At 39.7% G+C, this 19,088-nt stretch overlaps 2 protein-coding genes across 8 annotated transcripts; one reads left to right on the top strand and one right to left on the bottom strand.

Moving 5' to 3' along the window:
• Positions 1-1,781: 1,781 nt before the first annotated feature.
• septin8b (septin 8b) lies at positions 1,782-6,163 on the top strand. 2 transcript variants are annotated; one of them, XM_056769142.1, is made up of 10 exons: positions 1,782-1,956; positions 2,952-3,066; positions 3,161-3,356; positions 3,483-3,669; positions 3,807-3,968; positions 4,116-4,212; positions 4,377-4,545; positions 4,697-4,829; positions 5,068-5,246; positions 5,726-6,163. In XM_056769142.1, the coding sequence occupies exons 1-10, from the start codon at positions 1,927-1,929 to the stop codon at positions 5,727-5,729; spliced, it is 1,272 nt and encodes a 423-aa protein (XP_056625120.1). In that variant the 5' UTR covers positions 1,782-1,926; the 3' UTR covers positions 5,730-6,163. The 2 variants fall into 2 exon arrangements, with proteins under 2 accessions (XP_056625120.1, XP_056625121.1); XM_056769143.1 differs by having other exon boundaries at positions 1,903-1,956; positions 2,952-3,017.
• Positions 6,164-7,191: 1,028 nt separating this feature from the next.
• On the bottom strand, positions 7,192-19,080 carry zdhhc5b (zinc finger DHHC-type palmitoyltransferase 5b). 6 transcript variants are annotated; one of them, XM_056769139.1, is made up of 13 exons: positions 18,758-19,080; positions 17,151-17,345; positions 16,126-16,756; positions 15,932-16,053; positions 15,638-15,795; positions 15,365-15,537; positions 12,559-12,661; positions 12,384-12,475; positions 12,181-12,295; positions 11,916-12,024; positions 11,755-11,831; positions 10,480-11,228; positions 7,192-9,293 (listed from the first exon to the last, which is right to left on the bottom strand). In XM_056769139.1, the coding sequence occupies exons 3-13, from the start codon at positions 16,260-16,262 to the stop codon at positions 9,182-9,184; spliced, it is 1,947 nt and encodes a 648-aa protein (XP_056625117.1). In that variant the 5' UTR covers positions 16,263-16,756; positions 17,151-17,345; positions 18,758-19,080; the 3' UTR covers positions 7,192-9,181. The 6 variants fall into 6 exon arrangements, 5 of the variants coding, with proteins under 5 accessions (XP_056625117.1, XP_056625116.1, XP_056625115.1 ...); XM_056769138.1 differs by having other exon boundaries at positions 17,122-17,345; XM_056769137.1 differs by having other exon boundaries at positions 17,112-17,345.
• Positions 19,081-19,088: the final 8 nt, after the last annotated feature.

The raw sequence follows: 19,088 nt of genomic DNA on the forward strand, positions 1-19,088 counted from the left end.
ATCTTATACTATATAAAATACATTTAAAATAAATGATTTAACAAGTTATATTTGGAACAAAGCAAATGAGAATATTCCTGAGGTGTCGGTCAACTCTTTCACTGAACAAGTTCCTCAAACTCACAAATATTTGTTTACAATAAATGAGATGGGGTGTGGTTTTCAAGATGAGTGTTTTTTTTATTATTTTACTGTGAGTGGGGATATTGTACTGTGTAGATTACACTGTACTTTGTGGATTACCTAAATGAAATAAAGACTTCAAAGCAATTTATATTTATTTATTGTACTGTATGCAATGCATAAGTCAATGCATATTAATTCCACACTTTAAGACTTATTGAAACAAAGACAGTTTATTGTTTTTATTTTTTTGTGGTGGAGCATGCTTGTATTTACTAAAGGAAAAGTTCACCCGAAAATGAAAATCATGTCATCATTTACTCACCCTCAAGTTTTTCATGTCAAAATTGTAATATTTGGATGGGGTATCCCTTTAATGTCATGCAGTAAACCTGCTGTTACTCAGCTACGACACTTGAATGCAAATTTATGAAATTTATTTAAGAAATTTATTGGAGTTAAATGTGGGCAAAGTATACAAATACTTTATAATGCTTGTAGGTTACAAATAAAGCTAGCAAAAGGCGACGACTAGTGGCCATATATATATATGAAGCTCTTAATGTTTTCCGGTTACTAGGCAACAAGTTTCACGAGTAAAAGTTCACATTCAAAACATTAGACTAAAAAAATGAATTGCACAAAGAACTCCATTAATTTTTATTTAAAAAAATAAAAATAATGTTCAATAAGTAAATTACAGTAAATTTAGTTTCGCAGAAGAGAAGTGTCATATTTTACGGCGTCATCTGATCAACATGGGCAGGATTTTAATTCTGACAGAAGGCGTTCCCGTCAAGTGAGCGAGAGAGACAGATAGAGAGAGATTGAGACAGAGAGAGAGAGAGAGAGAGAGAGAGAGACAGAGAGAGAAAGAAAGAGAGAGAGAGAGAGAGAGAGAGAGAGACAGAGAGACAGAGAGAGAGAGAGAGAGACAGAGAGAGAGAGATAGAGAGACAGAGAGAGAAAGAAGGAGAGAGAGAGAAAGAAAGAGAGACAGAGAGAGAGAGAGAGAGACAGAGAGAGAGAGAGAGAGAGAGACAGAGAGAGAGAGAGAGAGAGAGAGAGAGAGACAGAGAGAGAGAGATAGAGAGACAGAGAGAGAGAGAGAGAGAGAGAGAGAGACAGAGAGAGAGAGAGAGAGAGAGAGAGACAGAGAGAGAGAGAGAGAGAGAGAGAGACAGAGAGAGAGAGACAGAGAGCGAGAGAGAGAGAGAGACAGAGAGAGAGAGATAGAGAGACAGAGAGAGAGAGAGAGAGAGAGAGAGAGACAGAGAGAGAGAGAGAGAGAGAGAGAGACAGAGAGAGAGAGAGAGAGAGAGACAGAGAGAGAGAGATAGAGAGACAGAGAGAGACAGAGAGAGAGAGAGAGAGAGAGAGAGACAGAGAGAGAGAGAGAGAGAGAGACAGAGAGAGAGAGATAGAGAGACAGAGAGAGAGAGAGAGAGAGAGAGAGAGACAGAGAGAGAGAGAGAGAGAGAGAGACAGAGAGAGAGAGAGAGAGACAGAGAGAGAGAGAGACAGAGAGAGAGAGAGAGAGAGAGAGAGAGACAGAGAGAGAGAGATAGAGAGACAGAGAGAGAGAGAGAGAGAGAGAGAGAGACAGAGAGAGAGAGAGAGAGAGAGAGAGACAGAGAGAGAGAGAGAGAGAGAGACAGAGAGAGAGAGAGAGAGAGAGACAGAGAGAGAGAGACAGAGAGCGAGAGACAGAGAGAGAGAGAGAGAGAGAGAGAGAGAGAGAGAAAGAGAGAGAGAGAGCTCCATAAATGAAACCATATCGTCAGTACTATCGTATGTATCTGCATGGCGGACACGGATGTAACTATAAACCCAGTAAGATATAACTCTCTTATAATTACTTTGCAATCTTATTCTCGGTACGATATCCAAATAGCTTATTCATAATACAATGTTCATAAACATGTTAAACGATGTTTACACAACTGATGTGGGTATTTATTTGGTTGCATTCGATGGTTGTTTTTTATGTAGGATTAAGTGAGCTTTAGATGTATACTTAAACACGTCACTTTTAACGTTAGTCCTGCAGGAAACTTTGCGATGCTGCAGTGACGTTACCTAATGCATCCTGGTACCATGAGAAACTTTTCTGCACGTGTATTTTGTGATTATACGTAATAATTGATATATCAGTATAGTTCAATTTCATTAACTAGAGTTGTAATATATATTGTTATGTGTATAGTAGGGTCTTTCTGTGGGTAACTTCACTCTTAACCATCACAAGCTGATTAGCACTTATAAGCAGATAAGAAGCTCTTGGTTGTTTCTACAGTCTGTATGTCCCGAACACTTTACTGTATTTCTGCATAAAAAATAGTTGTTTAGACTTACACACTTTCAATAATATATGATTTTTTAAGAACTTTTTTGAGTTTATGTACACAGCACTTGAAGTATATTTCGGAGGGCGAGGGCTGTGAAAATCTTCAATTACTTAGAAACACAGGCTCGATAAAGAGCTCTTTGTGTCCCAGTGTGTGTGTTAAGAATACTGGAGTGGGGCAGTAGAACAGATGAAGACTGTGTGAAACACTTCCTGGTGTTTGTAGAAAGTAAGCAGTTCTGAATACCACAGCATGCTGCTTTTCTCTGTGATCAACACTCGTGCCCGGATCCATGCATACCAATATGTTCAAGTGTGTCAGAAAGTCTGTGTAGATGATGACATTTCTTCTCTGGACTGTAAATGCAGTACGCCTTTGCAATGCAGTAAAAAGATCCTGATCCCCAAAATGCGATGCTTTCAGTTCTTAACTTGAGCACTGCCAAGGATTCACCGGCGTGTCAATGTCATAAACTTTCAGGGTGAGGAGATGAGGTCTCTCTCTCTCAGCGGTCATGTTGGTTTTGACAGTCTACCTGATCAGCTGGTGAGTAAAACAGTTAGCCAGGGATTCAGCTTCAACATTCTCTGTGTAGGTGAGCATGAACATATTTAATACGATCACTTTAAACATTTTTGAATTGTTGCATAATATAGTGAAACTGACTTCATTTTGCATGGCTGTTATAGGTGAAACCGGAATCGGCAAGTCAACTTTGATGAACACCCTATTCAACACTACTTTTGAGAACGAAGAGGTCAGCCATTTCCAGGACGGCGTGTACTTACGGCCTAGAACGTATAACCTGCAGGAAAGCAACGTGGATTTAAAGCTGACCATTGTGGACACTGCGGGATTTGGGGACCAGGTTAATAAAGAAGAGAGGTGATGCATTCCATGTTCGAAGAAAGATCACTTTGAAATACATTTTTTTGAATGACAAATTTTGAAGACTTCTCTTAATTTTTGGTCTAGTTGTGTCTAGAACTTACTTTCCCCATTTCTCTTCAGTTATAAACCAGTTGTGGACTACATTGACGCGCAGTTTGAACGTTTCCTAGAGGAGGAACTTAAAATCAAACGTTCTCTTCACGACTATCAAGATTCGCGCATCCACATCTGCCTCTACTTCATTTCTCCTACCGGGCACTCTTTGAAATCTCTAGATTTGGTCACTATGAAGAAACTAGATAGTAAGGTATTGTTTTCAAAGCGCTCATGTCATTCATGATGTATTCTGGATTAGGCAGTTTCAGTTGTGTGCATAGAAAAAGCTGACGGTATAAACTCGCACGTTGTTCTAAGCATGTGCTGTTTTTTTTGCGATATATCTAGGTCAACATTATCCCCATCATCGCAAAGGCAGACACTGTTTCCAAAAGTGAACTTCAAAAATTCAAGCTCAAGATCATGAGTGAACTGGTCAACAACGGCGTTCAGATATACCAGTTTCCAACAGACGATGAAGCCGTTGCGGAAATCAACTCTTCTATGAATGTAAGAGAAAATGTTGTTTAGACTTGTTGAAGATGATGTCATCTCAACGTTTTGCAACAATCTTGTCATGGATTGAAAAGGATAAACACCATGTATACCCTAGAAACACCCGTCAGGCCGGTCAGACGTGTGTTTGTTTTGCTGCAGGCACATCTGCCGTTTGCTGTGGTTGGAAGCAGTGAAGATGTTAAAGTTGGAAGCAAAATGGTGCGAGCCAGACAGTACCCATGGGGAGTGGTTCAAGGTATGTCTTGCACAGGCCTTTCGTCTCATAAACAAGTCTCATATTATTTATCATAACATCCAAACAGACTAATTCTAAAGTGAACACTCGAAATTAAAGCTTTTTTATTGCAAAAATCATATCCTAACTTTGAGTAATGATCATATTCTTATGTTTCTACTCAGTGGAGAACGAGAGTCACTGTGATTTTGTGAAGCTCCGAGAGATGCTAATTCGTGTCAACATGTTGGACCTGAGGGAACAGACCCATGCCAGACACTATGAGCTGTACCGTCGCTGCAAACTAGAGGAGATGGGCTTCAAAGATACAGACGGTGACAACGAGCCTTTCAGGTACTAATGATGCTTCTGTGCTACATCATCTAACATAATGCCAATTTCTCTCAAGTAGATTATGGAACAATGCATCACATAATCGTCATGGAAACACAGTTCATTTCCAATGAGGTCAGTTGAGGAACTGTTAATGCTGTTCAATCTCTAGTCTGCAGGAGACATATGTGGCCAAGAGGAAAGAATTTATCGGGGAGCTACAACACAAAGAAGAGCAGATGAGACAGATGTTTGTCAACAAAGTTAAAGAGACAGAGGCGGAGCTTAAGGAGAAAGAGAGAGAGGTAATGTAACATTTTCATCATTTTAATTTTATGAATGACAATGTTGGTAAAAAAGAATGTTGGTAACCGAACAACAGCGGTACCCATTCACTTCTATTGTATGGACAAAAAAAACAATGAAAGTAATTGGATACCGCTGTTGCTCGGTTAGCAACATTCTTCAAACTATATTTTGTGTTCTGCGAAAGAACGTCAAACAGGTTTGAAATGACGCTTGTCACTATTCTTATGTTCCCAGCTTCATGAAAGGTTTGAGATGCTAAAACGTACTCATCAGGAAGAAAAGAGGAATCTGGAGGAGAAGCGCAGAGATTTAGAAGATGAGGTAAACGCCTTCAACAGGAGGCAAGTGGCTGCAGAAACCCTACAGTCTCTTCAAGGTTCCTCGACCTCTAAAAAAGACAAAGACAAGAAAACGTAAGTCTCTAATGGTTCTATGTGGGGCTCTCTGTTTCCATCACTGCTGGTCACTGTCCGCCTCTCTTTGGTGGATGCAGACCGATCTGTCAGTGGCTCTCTCTGTGATTCACTGTGGGCCTTATTGTTTGTCTGTGTCGGCTACTGAAGCCAGAGTGGAGCATTCTGGGACAGAAAAGTTCAATGGCAGACATTTGGCAGGGATGCAGAGATAGATGATGACATGTGGACTCAGACTTGGCAGGAGGCAGCGGTTGCCTGGTACCACCAGATGCCTGCCTCCATGTTGCGTGTTTGTTTGCACAATTTGTTGGTTAAACATTTAACTAGCAATACTTTACAGCCGTGATGTAAGGGATATTGATCATTTTAAAATAAGGTGCAATTGAACCCTGAAACTTGTTTTAAAAGGAAATATGTAAACACCAGAACCATTGCATGCACCATTTTATTCATATTTGATCTCTCTTTCTTTCCAGTTGATTGGACACCCAAAGGAAATATCAGTATTCAGTAACTAACTACAATATGTAATTGACCAGTTATGTACCAGACGCACCAGCTTTTTATATGTTAAAGAAGACTTATACTAGTTACTACACCCTTATCTTAGATTACATTACACTTCTTAAAACATGAAATGCCAGTGAGGAACAATAGTTGCAAATGAAAAGCATAATTTAAGAGAAATTAAAAAAATTGCTACTAATAGCTGTATGGTAACTGGACTGCAATTCTAAATGTGTTGTAGATATGCGTACATGAATATACTTTTCTCTAAACAGTCTAACTAGTTTACAAAGTATTTTGCATATTAACTAGAATTGTGTCACAGTTTTTTCAAATTTAAAACTGTCCTGTTTTTTTTGGCTTTTTATCCATATGTATATTTTGAAATAAAAATGACTTCCTAATTATTTTGAGTTCATTCCATATGTAACAGTCACTGAAATAAAAATTTAGCATGTTCCTGTTACCCCGAAAGCCTCTTCAAGTTGTTATTCCAGTAATGAATAGTCATGTTTTGTTCACAAATTCTTGTACAAGGTTTTTATAAGGCTTTGGTTTTGGATAAGGCTTTGTTAAATGTGGATATTTCTGAATCTGCACATTTAAAAAGCTTTCCTTTTCATCTTTTGACTCTGCCTTTTCCTGTAATTTTCTCTCCGATTTAGCATTCTGTCTTTCTCTTTTGCAGCTGTGAAGTCTTTCATCTGCATCTTGACCATAGAAAGAAATTTAAGCTAGAAGAATTTGACCAGAATAAGTTATTTCGTTTAAAGGATTATTGCTTGCACTGCTTGTTTTTAACTAAATCTAAAAATAAAAAACCTACACCATGAATAGGTGACACACTGCAATTGTTAGTGAATAAGAAGCCTCCTTAATTATGATTTAGTTGCATTTTAACCAACCACTTAGTGTGCACATCAAAGTTAAATCCCAATGGTTTTGCACCCCTTGATACACACTTTATACGTTTTTGTTTTAAGTAACACTTAATTTTGCTTATGGGTCCCTCATGTGGTTGATAAGCACATTTGTCTGTTATCAGTTTTGTCAATAATGTCGCTGTATAAGCTTAATAGTGGGCAGCACAATACACATGATTTATATACTAATCTGATGAAACTGGCGAATGCAGAAATGTTGTTTGGAAACCATGTGGCACTCTTCCCCAGACAGGTGATGGGCGGGGCTGTGTGTACCGACCCGAACACAGAACTTACAGAGTGTGGTCATAGCCACTATAAGGCTGCTCAGGTTGCATGGCCGTAGACTTCGTCTGGTTGAGAATTGTTCTACCACTGAAATAATTATTAATTACAAAAAGACGAAAAACGACAAGTGTTGCTTTAAATTTGCAGTGTTTACAAATGTCATTGTGCTAATATAAATGAATTTCAAGCTGCGTTCAGATTCAAGATGTGACAGCAAAACATAACTTGTTCACTCCTCTTTTATTTATTGTTAAAAATGTTGCGCATGACTCAAGACTGGATTACACTACACAACGGTTTAAAATGGAAACGACTTTAAAAACACTACACATCATACACTTGGGCAGCTTTACAAAAAGCAACGGGAAAAAAGGTGAATCATACACTAAATCACCGAGCATCAAACTCTTGACCTTCATTTTCATTACCTACCCATTCCATTTTAATTGGGTGTTAAGAGGATTTGATTTTTGTACCATCATACACATTTTTTCTGTCAAAAATATTAAATAATTAAAATATTTGATATTCACCCAGATTCAACCTCTACAGCAGCTTGGGGGCAATAATTGGGATTCCCGTTGTGTAGTGTAATCTAACCTACAAAGCCGATAGCATAAATAAGGAATACACGAGGGTGTAAACAGTCTGCATTCTGTCCATTAAACAGCAATATACTAAGCATCATTACACATCACAGCCAGTGTGCAGACTGAATCATACTCATGATGAAAATGACAAACAATAAAAGGTCTAGGGGCAATTAAGGGTAAAATGGGGCAACTTTTGGATATTTTTCTTAATGAAAAGGGTCCCAAATGACCTGAATCCACCCTGTGTTGACATTCCGCACCAAAGCAAATTCAGACGCCTCTTAGCTGAGCCAAAAGGTGGTTGAAACCTGCTCATGTTAAACAGTCCCATAATTACATGAGCATAAATCTATATCTGTGATTCTGTTTGTCTGTACTTTGTCTGTTTATTTGAACCAATGTCAAGTTTAAAACGAAAAATGAAAGATTAAATTTAAGTTTTGATATCAACATGATTGTGCGTCAAGCATGAACTTGCAGGCGACCAGAACAATGACATCATCTGGCTCAATAAATAAACTCTCTTTTGATTGGCTGACCTCGCGTGAAGAGAATATGGCTCTCGAATAGACACTGCGTTACATTTTGCATACAATATCTTTAGTAAAAGGTAACAAAACAAATATTTTGTGCTCTAATAACATAAATGATGTGTCTTTATAGATACATTCACACCTATCTGTTGAATGTGCTGTCAGGTCCCTGACCCGGCTTGTCTCTTTGGAATTCCATCAGGCTGATGCAGCCATATAAATCTGACAAACACCATCCACCTATCGTTACGATCATACATCCTATGCCTGCATCTCATTACTATTGTCTAAATAAACGTAATACTCATAATAATACATCTGTACCTGTATAAAATAATATTTAAAAAAGTAAAAAAAAGTTGAAAGGAATACTTCACCCAAAAATGAAATCAGAAAAGATACATGAATATACGCACCGAGATCCGAGAGAGAAACTCAAATTGACACACAAAGGTATTTTAAGGACATCAGATTATAATATAGCACATATAGAGTGTTTTGGACTACTTTTTTAGCAGCTCAAAGATTCTTTAAAACATTTTACGCTATATTGAAAATATAATTGGGATGGGAAAAACAAGAAATTTAAAACAGTATACATTTTGGGTGAAGTATCCCTTTAAGACAAAGGACTGAGAAATATGCAAGCATGAACAGTGATTCATGTAGTAAATATTTAAAATGCCTATTGGCTGTCTGTTGAGAGGCCTGTGGTTTCTGTTGAAGTCAATGGGACGTCAGTCATTAGTTATGACAGCACGTCTCATGTGGTCCCGCCTACTAAGGCTGAATGTCCGTAGATCATTTGACAGTCCTGTGTATAAACTGATAATACATTTAATTACCAAATGATTCTTAAAATTAGAAATTTTGTGAAACCTGTGTACCATTGATGTTCAGAAAACAAAACGCAGACCGGTCACTGGTCCGTGTTATCACATGATGACCTCCACAGTGACTGATGAAGTTTGACTGTAAATCACTTAGGAAGTCTTGAATGCTTTTTTGCATGTGGTCGAGCAGCCCTACATCCATCCCATAAGGATTAAAGGTTGAAAACGGAGCGGATCCTGATTCTCAGCTGTCATTCACACTGAAATCTCATAAGTTGTTCCTCCAACCCCAGTCACTTTCTTCACCCCTCCTGCTGGTTTGAGCGCGTAGGCGTTATGATTGGCCATGTTGTGTCTTAGAGTCGAACTGAATGGTTGGAGGAGAAGAGAAAGTGAGAAATGCAAGTAAACTTATGAACACAAAACGTCCATTAAAATGAAAGGAATAGTTCACCCAAAAAAGAACATTCTGTCATCCTTTACTTGTCAAACCTGTATGAATTTCTTTATCCCGTAGAACACAAAAAATATATTTCGAAAAATGTTTGTAACCGAACAACAGCAGTACCCATTCACTAAAGAACATTCTTCAAAATATCTTCTTTTGTGTTCTGTGAAAGAATAAAGTCAGACAGATTGGACATGACAAGAGGGTGAGAAAATGAATTAAAATGTTTGGATGAACTATCCATTTAATACCACACATGCACAGTCTTTTAAAAGATGCATTAAAGCAGTGGTTCTCAAACTGGGGCACATGGCCCCCTGGGGGCCCCCAAAATGTATCCGGAGAACCTGAGATTTTGTGGTATTTATGAGTTATAGAGATTTAACTTAAATTTTATGTAATCATACACCAGAAAATTAAGGCCACCAACCAAAAGAATTGATATCCCAGTATTGTATAACTGAATTAGTTTTTGGTCAAATTACATTTCAAAGTTTAAGATTTAAAGTATTAATTTGGGGGGCTGTAAAGCGAAGCACACTACACAAAGGGGGCCTTACAACAAAAAAGTTTGAGAATCACTCCATTACAGGTTTGGCAGTATATCTATTTGCGTACGCTAAGTTTAAAGCCAACATGAACTTTTTGTAAAGCAAATTTTGTACCATAAAGTGCTGTAGATCTGAGTGCACAGATGAATCATTTACAAGAAGAACAGATTTGTATTTTGAACTGGTTAATTTTAAGGAAGAGTTTACTTTCATGTTTGCTTTTAGACATTGAAATTATGAAGAAAGAGACAAACCTTAGCACAGAGACATAGTCATCCTTATGGCCACAAGGCAGGAGGGGGAGAGGAGAAGAGAGCAGACAAACGTAATGGAAGAAGAGGAAAAAGGACAGAAGAAGATGGACGGGTGTGTAAAAATTCAAAGGTAAGAACAGCCGTGGGTTGCAGGAAGAAAAACAGTGTTACTGGACACAAGGAGAACAAACGAAATGAATACAAACACGAACCTCATAGATCTACTTGAACATCACACACGTGCATGTTTTTTTTAGGGGGGGTAAAAGGATAACACTACAATTTGCAGGCACTACTCACTTCTGCATTGGAGTCCCGCCCCCTGAGCTAGCTGGGCGGCGTTGTAATTCGGCACCACCTGCGTAGGACACTGATTTGCCAAGAGGTGTATGGCCAGGGGCAGGGCCAGGAGGAGGGGAGCCCAATGAGCGAGCGCGAGGTGAATGGGGCTGAGCCCGAGAAGGGGGTGAGCTCATTGGGTGCAGGAAAGCTCTGTTGGGGGAGGGTCTTAGGGGGGCAGGGCAGGCCTGGAGAGAGCCCTCCCTCTGCTGAGCAGACAGGTACGGGGAGGTGTACCCAAGAAGAGGCGGGGCCCCTGGTGCTGTGCTAAGAGAGTTTGGAGGGTGTGGTCTGGGTGGGGACAGCTCATGAGCGGCAGACTCGAACTCCGGGCTTTCGGAGGGCGTCAGCAGACTTTCGTACGACATGCTACCGTTGCGCGTCTGATTGGCTAGGCTCTTATAGCTAGTGGACGTCGTACCCTCAGAAATAAGTGGTCCGAGGGCGTTGTGCGCTGTTTGGGCGGAGCGAAGGCTGGAGGAGCAAGAGGCTGCCGCCGATTGGAGGAAGGTGTCAGTGAAAGAAGGATAAGAACGTCCTCCATACGTGGAGGCCCCACCCAGTCCCCCCGAGCCTGCTCTACCCACCTCCCCTCCCCCACGGCACCCTGCACCACCCCGGCTTGACAGACTGGGGTCCGAGCGGTAGCTGGGCTGACCCGTGGTGACAGGGACTGAGGGAGATTCGGTCATACTGTTCCCTCGGGTCATCTGAGAGGAAAAACAAAGACAGAGAGAGTACACCAAACGGTCCCGACAGCTGAAGCATCACCAGAGAGTTGAAGGACGAGCACACCACACCGTATAAAAGGATAAAGCATGTATGAAAGCACAAGAATTGTGTTTAATACAACTCAAAGGTGGACTTGACACCAGATTCATGCTATCTTTGTGGTATGGGTGAAAGAAAGGGAAGGGGGATTTCGAGAGGGACAGACAACAGGAACGAGTCCAGCTTGAACCAAACGCAACAACTGAAGAGTTAAGATGATAAAAACATACAGCATTGTGCAAGGTACACCATAACAAAACAGATGGCTCACATCTAAACTTACTCGCTGACTGCCTGCCATTGATTTGAGATATTCAAGCAACATAATAAAAGAAAGGAATCAATGCGTTAACACAAAAACGTATGCGAAGCAACTCATCTAGTAGATCACGGTTGTCTCCAAAAAAATCATCACATCCTAGTAAGCACAGTTTTAAGTGTTGGCAGCCCTGCAGAAAAGCATACCTTGCTGGAATGTGCTGTTGCCGGCCTGTATTTATACAATGAGGGTGTGGGAGGAGCTTCAGTCAGCAAACTGCACTCTGATTGGAAGAAAAGAGTGTTATGGATCCGTTACGCCATACCAGACATAAAATTGTATTTTATGAGTTTGTGTGTACACTTACCTTCATTTTGTGTGTGAGGCAGCCCAGGGTATCTGTGCTCTGGTTTTGGGGGTGGAGGGGGGTCGGCATCGGTGGACAGGCTCTCCATGATTTCCAGACTACTTTTAGACTGTGATACACAGAGCGAAAATGTCTTTCTAACATAGAGATTTCATGAGCCTACTCTTAACTATATTTTCAGTCAGATACATTATATAACGGTCTCAAATGTCTATTTAGAATGTTAAATAAATAAAAAAGCTAGTAAGAAACTGTGTTTTTGTACCTGCTGGATGCCATTATCCAAGACTTTAGCTTCTAGTTGGGCTTCAGATAAAGGTGGACGCAGAAACGGAGGCTGGACCTGAATGGAATGAGGCTTTCTCAACCGTCCCGTATACCTTCACAGAAAAACCCGTTCACTGACAGTTAGAACAGTACCAAAGGGACAAACCACATCTGTATTTGTGAGGAAAAAAGATTGTGAACCTGGGAGCCTGCGAGCTGCAAAGAACGTTTGCAATGTTTTTCAAACATCCGTGCGTAAAAGGGTTAACGCCACCCCTGAACTTTCCAGTCACCTGAGGGTTACAAGATGACAATTGAATAATTTACACATTAGCATAATTGTATACACACACACATTGCAAACACATACACGCACCTGTTCATTGGTTGTTCTCCCTCTTGCTACAAGGACAAAATGGAACCCAGTGAGTCCTGCAACTGGAACCAGGAATAAACCAGCAACACACATTACTGCCACACTGAGTGAAGAGTTAAGGATACCAACGGAGCTGAACAGATTCACTTTTATTTTTAATGTTGCGTCAATGACATATAAGGAATTTTGACAGGACAATTTAAAAATTATATCAATTGCAATGTATTATCAATTATCAAACAATAAGAATGTAATGTACACATCAATGCATATTAACATTTTAAATTAAGTGATTGTAGTGTTTTTTCATGAAGATGAATTGGCCATGTCAGGTGGTGCGACCAATCAATCAATCAATTTCCTTAACATGCTTAACACATAAAAAAATTATCAGTTCTCAGTATTTCGATATTTTAGAAATATAGTATTTGCTTTTCTTTGAGTTTTATTAAGTTATGATCTTATATTTTGTTTTATAATTTCAAAAATTATTTTTAAAGGTAGTTAACACATTTCCCCCCCCTAAAAATCAACTGATATTTTAATTTTTTTAAATACCATCCACTTAAAGGTACAGTGAACTCAAAATGAAAGTTTTTTTCCTTTTATTAACAAAAGATTTGCCTTAAAGACATTGATAAAATGATTTGCTCCTGTGTGCAGGACAAAATTCCCATTTAGAAGAAATAAGCGTTCTGACAGTGTTGCAGGTGATCTCAAAAAAAATCTAGAAATTCCAACACTTCAGCCTCTCGTCAAAGTTCTCGTCCAATCAAATCTGCTTTAGAATCCAAAGAGTCCCGCCCCCTTCACTCTGAGTGTTGCAGAAGCGGCGCCTCAAATCAGCCACTTGTTCGCATATTAATTATGACCTACATGGTGAATGACACATAATGCACTAGAAGAGAGATGGGGGATGATCCAAACAGTCTAACCATTCATATTAGCGTAAGTGTCATGTGAGCGGTTACACTTGAGTGTCCTCCGGTTCAGAGACACGATAGCACAGAGCTGATCATTTGCACGATCATACGAGCAAATCCGCTGAGAAAAGAAAACGTATCAGACCCGTTTCAAGTCTACACAGAATTTTGTATGTTAAGGCTGGAAGAGATCAGACGTCGCATCCTTGATAAGTAAAGGAGAAGTCAAACCCAAATGTTACTCACCGACGTAAATAACAAGCTTCAAATGACACATCACTGGTAACACTGATCTTCCTATTCTTTTCGATAGACTTTTAAACCACTATGGCTATCATGCTGTTAAAGGTCTAGAATGGGGTTTATAGCGGCCACTAGCGGTGAGTTTGAGTATTGCAACCAATCTCTCGCTCCAAACATGAAGGTGGCCGCCACAGTACAAAAAGATGTAATCGGCTGAGACAGCGAGTCTTTTTAAGTTGACGCAGGGAAGAGATTATGCGGGCATCAGAAAGCCTGTAGAAAGAGCAATGTTGTATTTATTACATTAAATAAAGGGTATGTCGATTTGAAGTATAAATAGAAGGATAATAGTCAGGCAGGAGCTAAGACCTGCGTTTATACTATAAAGACATTCCAGCAGAGACGTGTTAGGACCCGCGTTACTAAGGCTTTTAGCCGAGATACTCATAGATAGATATCTATGGAGATACTGTTAAAGGTGTTTGATCTGCCAACAAGATAGCAGTTAGGAGTAAGTAAGCAGACGTTTTTCCTTTGTAAAGACAGGGACAACTGAACTACATACCACAGGGTAGAGGGAGAGGAAACAAGCATTGTATAGTTGTTTGTCCAATTATCCGCAACATCGCAAATTCAATGTATGTTCAAATCAATGAGCTTTCCTGCGGCTCAGTGGTTAGAGTAAGGCGTTAACAACGCCAAGGTCATGGGTTCGATCCCAGGGATTGCACATACTTATAAATAAATGAATAGTATTATGATGTTAGTAGCTTTGGATAAAGGGTCTGCCAAATGTGTAAATGTATGTATGCCCGCTCTGTGTGTATATAGAAATAGCTTATTCTAAGGTAATACAAAAATAACAGTTCATTAAGTAAGGTCTTTATACACCTCTGAAGAAATAGTTTAGTATATTATATTGCATTTCTGTCAATAGATCCTCCAAAAAATTCCATATTGCTACTTTAAATGAAGCTTTGCCAGGCTGACTGTGCGCAGTAAACGAAAAGCTATTGGTTTTTTAAAAAGGGGGTGTGGTCACTCGCACTAAGTTAAATTTACGTCGACATATTAAATAATGTTCCGTGTTCTAAGGCATTGCAGTGGGCCTATAAGCATACTGTATCAGAGATTTATATTTTAGCCAGAAATCTTTATCTTAAATTTAATACAATTATTGATATTATTGGTCACTCCACATGATAAGTGATGGTTATACATCACTGGCCCCAAACAGATTTTTCTAAATGATTGGGTTTAGTTGTTCAACTTCTGGTAAAGTTACAATTCAGACAAATACATTGATGAACTATAGTTTCAGTATGAAAACAGTCACAACAAATATGTGTTAACAAATGATAAATAAATGAGACCCGCTATGCGCAAATATATCGTCGCTGTCCTAATCCTAACCCTTTCATGTACAAACTTGCTCTCTTACAGGATACTTATAATTATTAATACTGTGTTGTCAAAATTGACAAGCACTTTTAAATACTTTTTATTGATTCGATAGATTGCAAAACCCAGCAACAAAAATATGGATATAACATTAACATATGGATATGACTAATAATAATGATTTATGACAAAAAACTAAATATGGAGGTTTCAAAATGACAAAAGTGTGTAAAGGATACGTGACTCCCGAGTGAACCTGGTCCAGCTGTTTAGTGTGATGTAGGATATATAGTAGACTGAATCCAAACACATCCATAATGTGAATAGTGAGCGAGAGCAGAAACAGAAAAAAATAACGATAGTTCCGCCTCCCAATGCAATTGTTCACCCATGGGCAGTGATGATCAAAATCCTAAACATGACACACACGAAAACACACTGTTTAAAAAAATAACAAAAAAGCATACAAATTAAACATTTAAGACTGTGGGTGTGTGTAGGTATGTGTGTACCTCTACACAATTGTCACACACGGAGCAGTGCGAACAGCGTGGTGGTCTGTAAAACCGACATGTCGAGCACCACTTCATGCGCACTTGAATGCCCCTCACATCCACTGTCTTATAAAGGGGAGCTCGGAAATCGTCCTCTTTATCCTCATCTTCCTCCGCTGCAAAACATACAATAAAATATCTGCTTAATTGTTTGGAAAATCACAATACAACAAATGTTAAATGTCACTCAAACAAGACAGTAGGGTGGGTTTACTTATCTCCTGGTTAATGTGAATATATCCGAGGACATACCTCTGGGAAAAATTCCTGGGTCCATGAATGTGGCCATACAGAAGTTGGCCAATGTAAAGAGGAAGACCACAGTATTATAGAGAGCAATGGAGGAGGAGAATCGCTCTGATAGCCACGGACACCTGCAGGGAGTTACAATTTAACACTAATGCATTCATACAACAAAAATCAAGATTTATGAAAGTTCTCCTTACGTGAAACAGAGAAACAGAGTTGTGGCTCCCACAAGGAAGGCTGTTGCTGCGGACACAGGCACATAGCGACTGGGCTTGAACCGGCGGGATGGGGAGGGGTCTCCAAGAGCCCCGCCCACACTGAGACCGACAGGCATTTGAAGGCGTCACAAAAACAGGGAATGGGGAGGGGTCAGAGAGAAACGGAAATCTGTCTCCCACCTGAGTGAGGATGGTCGGTAGCCATGGTAACAATAACAATATGTGTGGGATTGTGTTCCTAAGAAAAGAGGTGCATTTCTTATTTAAAATGAACATGAAATAGCTAAGTGCGTATGTGGCGAAGCATAAAAAAAAAATATAAATGTAATCTATGATCCTATGACTTCACTGTGATACAAAAATAGGTCTAGTCTCATCAAACTTAAGTTCATATGGCTTGGATGTAACAAGATTTGGTCGATAAATGGAAAATAAAGTGACGGCAAAACTCTTTTAGCGCAAATCTCTGTTAAGCCTGCGCTACACAGAAAAGAGCTCACAGGAAAGCAGCAGTTGAGCATTCAGCATTCATACATAACTTGTTCACAGATCGATCTCGTATCTCTTAAAGCATCACCAGATGAGGGCATGTGATGATGATGACGTCAGACTACAAAAAAGCAGATAACAGCGTTTTGGTGAGAGGTATACAATAACCATAAAACAGAAGCATAAGGGAATAAAACTATAGAAAATATGACTTTTCTATCAGTGAGAGTCCTGATTCCCCCAGAACAGTTACCGTCAAAAAAAACAGCCGAAGTAGAAAATATAAAACAGAGCTCGTAATGTCTCGTTCCCTACATGAGAGCTTATTCTCCACTCCAAAGTGATCTATGCTTGGACTTTGATACTGGCCAAAAAGTGAGCAGAAGAATTGGTTTCCTAAGCCACAATCACATGAATCTTGCAAGTGGGGAATTCCACATTGTAATGTGGCAGAGTTGTTTTTTAAATGTTCATACACAGAAATACCAGGCGCGCATCCAGCATCGCAAACGCACTCGATCAGTCTGCATCCGGGCTCGAAAACTCCAAGTCGTGGTGACACATCAGCGCCCAAGACCATTTTAAGCCTGCATAGTGTCTCTCGAGGCCGTTCTTCTTCCCTCGAGGCGCATGGAGGACATTGATAAGCGTGCGTTTCTAGAACACTGCCGTTCCCATTTCCGAGTCCCGTTCACAGGCCCAAGCGCTATCTAGAAGGAGATAATTATAAACATAGGATGTGAACTCATGACCATAACCTGTCATTTGCAAAATCCTACAAATGTTCCATATCTGTTTTTACAAGATAAAACACACACGTTAAAATGTGCAGAAGAAGACTGCATTGTGCAAACTAAAGTACATCTGTGTACACACATATGTCGAAACCTGATCATGCTTTAGCCGTCTGTGTCACAACTCCTGACTCACCAGGAAAGGGTGTGTCTTGATGCATTCATCACACGTTTCTGTATTCTTTTACACAGGGTTTTCTGTATACCATTTCTAAACTTATCCATCCACAACCCCCCTTTTTCTGTCACACTGACCGAACAGTGACCTTGAGACACTTCGACACAATCCTTCTTACACCGGTCATAATCTTCTTTTCTTGAAGCTACACCTGCTGTCTATGTTTTCATTCACAATCCAACCTGATTATTGAATCCACATTTACACATTTGGCGGACGCTTCTAACCAAAGCGACTTACGGTGCATTATAGTACAGACACTAATATAAACAGACACTTATCATTTTGTGTGTTTATTGGGATTTTAACCCCTGACCTCTCCATTTTTAATGCACAACCAATTGAGCTATAGAAACTCTGAGGCCAGGTTTAACAGACACAGTTTAAGCAACTATGCCTTAGTTGAATTTAGATATTTACGTCGCTTTTATAAAAATGCCTTAGAAGGAAACATTTCTGGTGTGCATCTCGAAAACAATGTCACAGACATATTTTAAGATATTTCTGGGCAAGTTATATTCAGTTAAGACAGGTCACATGTTCATTTTAGTCTGGGACTAGCCTTAAGACTGGTCTGTGAAACCGGGCCTATAAATCTATAGATTACTGTAATAATAAGCAGGTTGAACAATATCTTATATATACCATCACCTCGTACGACCACTACTATGTAAGTTAGACGTCTCACTGTCTTTTGAGATATATTCACAATCTAACGTTATACACACAAATACCTGAGTACCAGAACACAAACAATATATAAACCAAGTCTATAACTGCAAACACCGATATATTTATTCACTCATTCGTTAGATTTCCAACTCATTTTAAGACATCGCATTTAAAAACACAACCTATTTTTTTCCAAAATACATATGTTATATGTTCTCTAGTAAACACGAAGACGATATAAGTATTGAGTGTTGTGGTAAATAGCATATTAATGACGCCAAAATACGACAGTTGAACTGTGCGTTTCTGTTTAGTAGGCCGCTAAGTGAAGCCTGGGATTCGAGTTATTACTCCCCAGGCTGAAGGGAACTCAAACTCGCACTCGCATCGCACCACCGCCAGCGTTCAAACTTCCACCTCAACGCTTTCACAGCAAATCACGATCTATTATTAATGTCATCCGCGGTCGTATACTTACTCAGCTTGGGTTTATTTTTACATCCCGTAGTCTGGAGCCTCGGTTTCTCTTTTGTATTCCGACCCGGGCCAGTGGTATTATCTGATGGGAGAGGAGCTTCAGCTCTCTCAATCCTCTCTCTCTTCCTTAATCTCTAGCTCTGTCTACGGCTCGGGGAACAGCTTTTGATCTGTGTGCGCCCGAGGCTGAAAACTCCCGGTGTCGTTTATGTGATAAACAAAAAATAAAGCCCTCTAACGAGGCACCATCATCATTTTCGGCCCCAGCATCGTTTAAGGACACCGGTATAGGACATTCAAGGCTGAGATCCGGAAGAGCTTCGTGTGTACAC

Source organism: Triplophysa dalaica, chromosome 16 (genome assembly GCF_015846415.1).
Source record: "Triplophysa dalaica isolate WHDGS20190420 chromosome 16, ASM1584641v1, whole genome shotgun sequence".
Taxonomy (NCBI): domain Eukaryota; kingdom Metazoa; phylum Chordata; class Actinopteri; order Cypriniformes; family Nemacheilidae; genus Triplophysa; species Triplophysa dalaica.